We start from the raw sequence: 1,392 nt of genomic DNA, 5'->3' as shown, positions 1-1,392 counted from the left end.
CGCCCGCAGACCCCGGGCGACGCGCACGCCGGCCCGGCGCCCCGCCGGCGGCCCGACCAGCGTCGGGCGTGGGCGCGCTTGGCGCCGCCCGAGCGCCCGCCCTTGATCGCGCCACTCCCACACAGGCAGCCCCTGCCAGCGACGCCGGGCCGCCCCTGAATCCCGAATGCTTGTGTGGTTACCACGCCTGCGCGACCGCCGCGGCCGCCCGCGAATCCCCCCCCCCCCCAAGGCATCACGTGCCACTTCTGCCGCCAGAAGAAGCTCTGCGGCGAGGACGGCTGCCCGCGCTGCAGCCGCCGCAGCATGTCAGCAGAGTGCATTGGCAAGTCCGACTGGTGCGCCCCCCCTCCTGCGCCAATGGCAGGGCTGCGGCGGCCGCCGCGAACGCCCCGCCACCAACTGCCCAGCTCACCGGCTGCCCGCGCCGCCGCCTCTCCAGCCTGTCGGAAGCCGGCCCGTGCGGCGCCGCGCCAGCGGCCAGCCCTTCTTACAAGCACGCGCGTCTCGCCCTGCCCGTCATGACCCACTTCCGCAGCTCCCGCTGCCACGGCGCCACTGGCCGCTTCTGCCGCGCCTGCCTGCTGCTGCGCTACGGCCAGACCATCGAGGTGCGCGCTGCGCCTGGTCAAACGCGTTTGACCCCGCGCCGCAGGGGCCTGCACGCTGCACACCTCAGGTGCCTGCCCCTGCAGACAGCCTGTGGCAGATGCTTATTGAAACTGGTCAGCACAGGGTCGATGGTCAAACAGACGGCCGCAGCACGCACAGCAACTCAACTCCTCTCGTCTCACGGCTCGTCTTACGCCTGCTGCGCCCGCTGCCTGCCGCCCCGCAGGAGGCGCGGGAGCAGATGGCGGCGGGCACGTGGCTGTGCCCCCACTGCTACGAGGCGGAGCACCCCGCGGACGGCTGGATGTGCAACAGCTCGATATGCATGAAGCGCCGCGGCTTCAAGGTGGGGGGCCGGCAGGGGCCGCCACAGCGCAGAGGCCATGCCGCCCGCCTTGCCGCTGCCCTCCCGCGCCGGGCCGGCGCGCGCCGCGCCGTTGTGCCGCCCAGTCCGTCGCCAAGGCGTTCACATGCTCACCGCCGGGGACGCCCTGCGCGGGGCCCACGCACCGTGCCAGCCCTTGCGGCCGCCTCACCTGACACTTTCTGGCCTGGCTGTCGCGCGCCCCCTCGTAACACACCCTCTGCACTCCTTGTTTGCCTATGTTTTTCGTCGCAGCCGACCGGCATCGCGATCTATGACGCGCAGCAGCGCGGCTTCCAGTCGGTCGCCCACTGGCTGCAGGCGCAGATCAAGAAGCGCGGGCTCGCCTGCTGCGCCGCCGACGGCGGCGCGGACCCCGAGGGCGGCGCCGCCGACGGGGCCGACGGGGCCGGGGC

The 1,392-nt window shown here is 73.5% G+C and overlaps 1 protein-coding gene across 1 annotated transcript in view; it reads left to right on the top strand.

Annotated features, from left to right (window-relative positions):
* MNEG_10793 (hypothetical protein) overlaps window positions 1-1,152 on the top strand; it is a gene marked incomplete at both ends in the record, with an annotated part of 3,182 nt that extends 2,030 nt beyond the window's left edge. The window contains 4 exons of the mRNA XM_014040734.1: window positions 233-338; window positions 368-611; window positions 839-958; window positions 1,063-1,152. Coding sequence (XP_013896188.1) covers window positions 233-338; window positions 368-611; window positions 839-958; window positions 1,063-1,152 — 560 coding nt within the window. The remainder of the gene's footprint in view (window positions 1-232; window positions 339-367; window positions 612-838; window positions 959-1,062) is intronic.
* Between the last annotated feature and the right edge of the window lie 240 nt (window positions 1,153-1,392).

Source organism: Monoraphidium neglectum (genome assembly GCF_000611645.1).
Source record: "Monoraphidium neglectum strain SAG 48.87 unplaced genomic scaffold scaffold02462, whole genome shotgun sequence".
In the NCBI taxonomy this organism is placed as follows: domain Eukaryota; kingdom Viridiplantae; phylum Chlorophyta; class Chlorophyceae; order Sphaeropleales; family Selenastraceae; genus Monoraphidium; species Monoraphidium neglectum.
The sequence above is the reverse complement of the archived record's forward strand: the minus strand, read 5'-3'. Positions and strand labels throughout refer to the sequence as shown.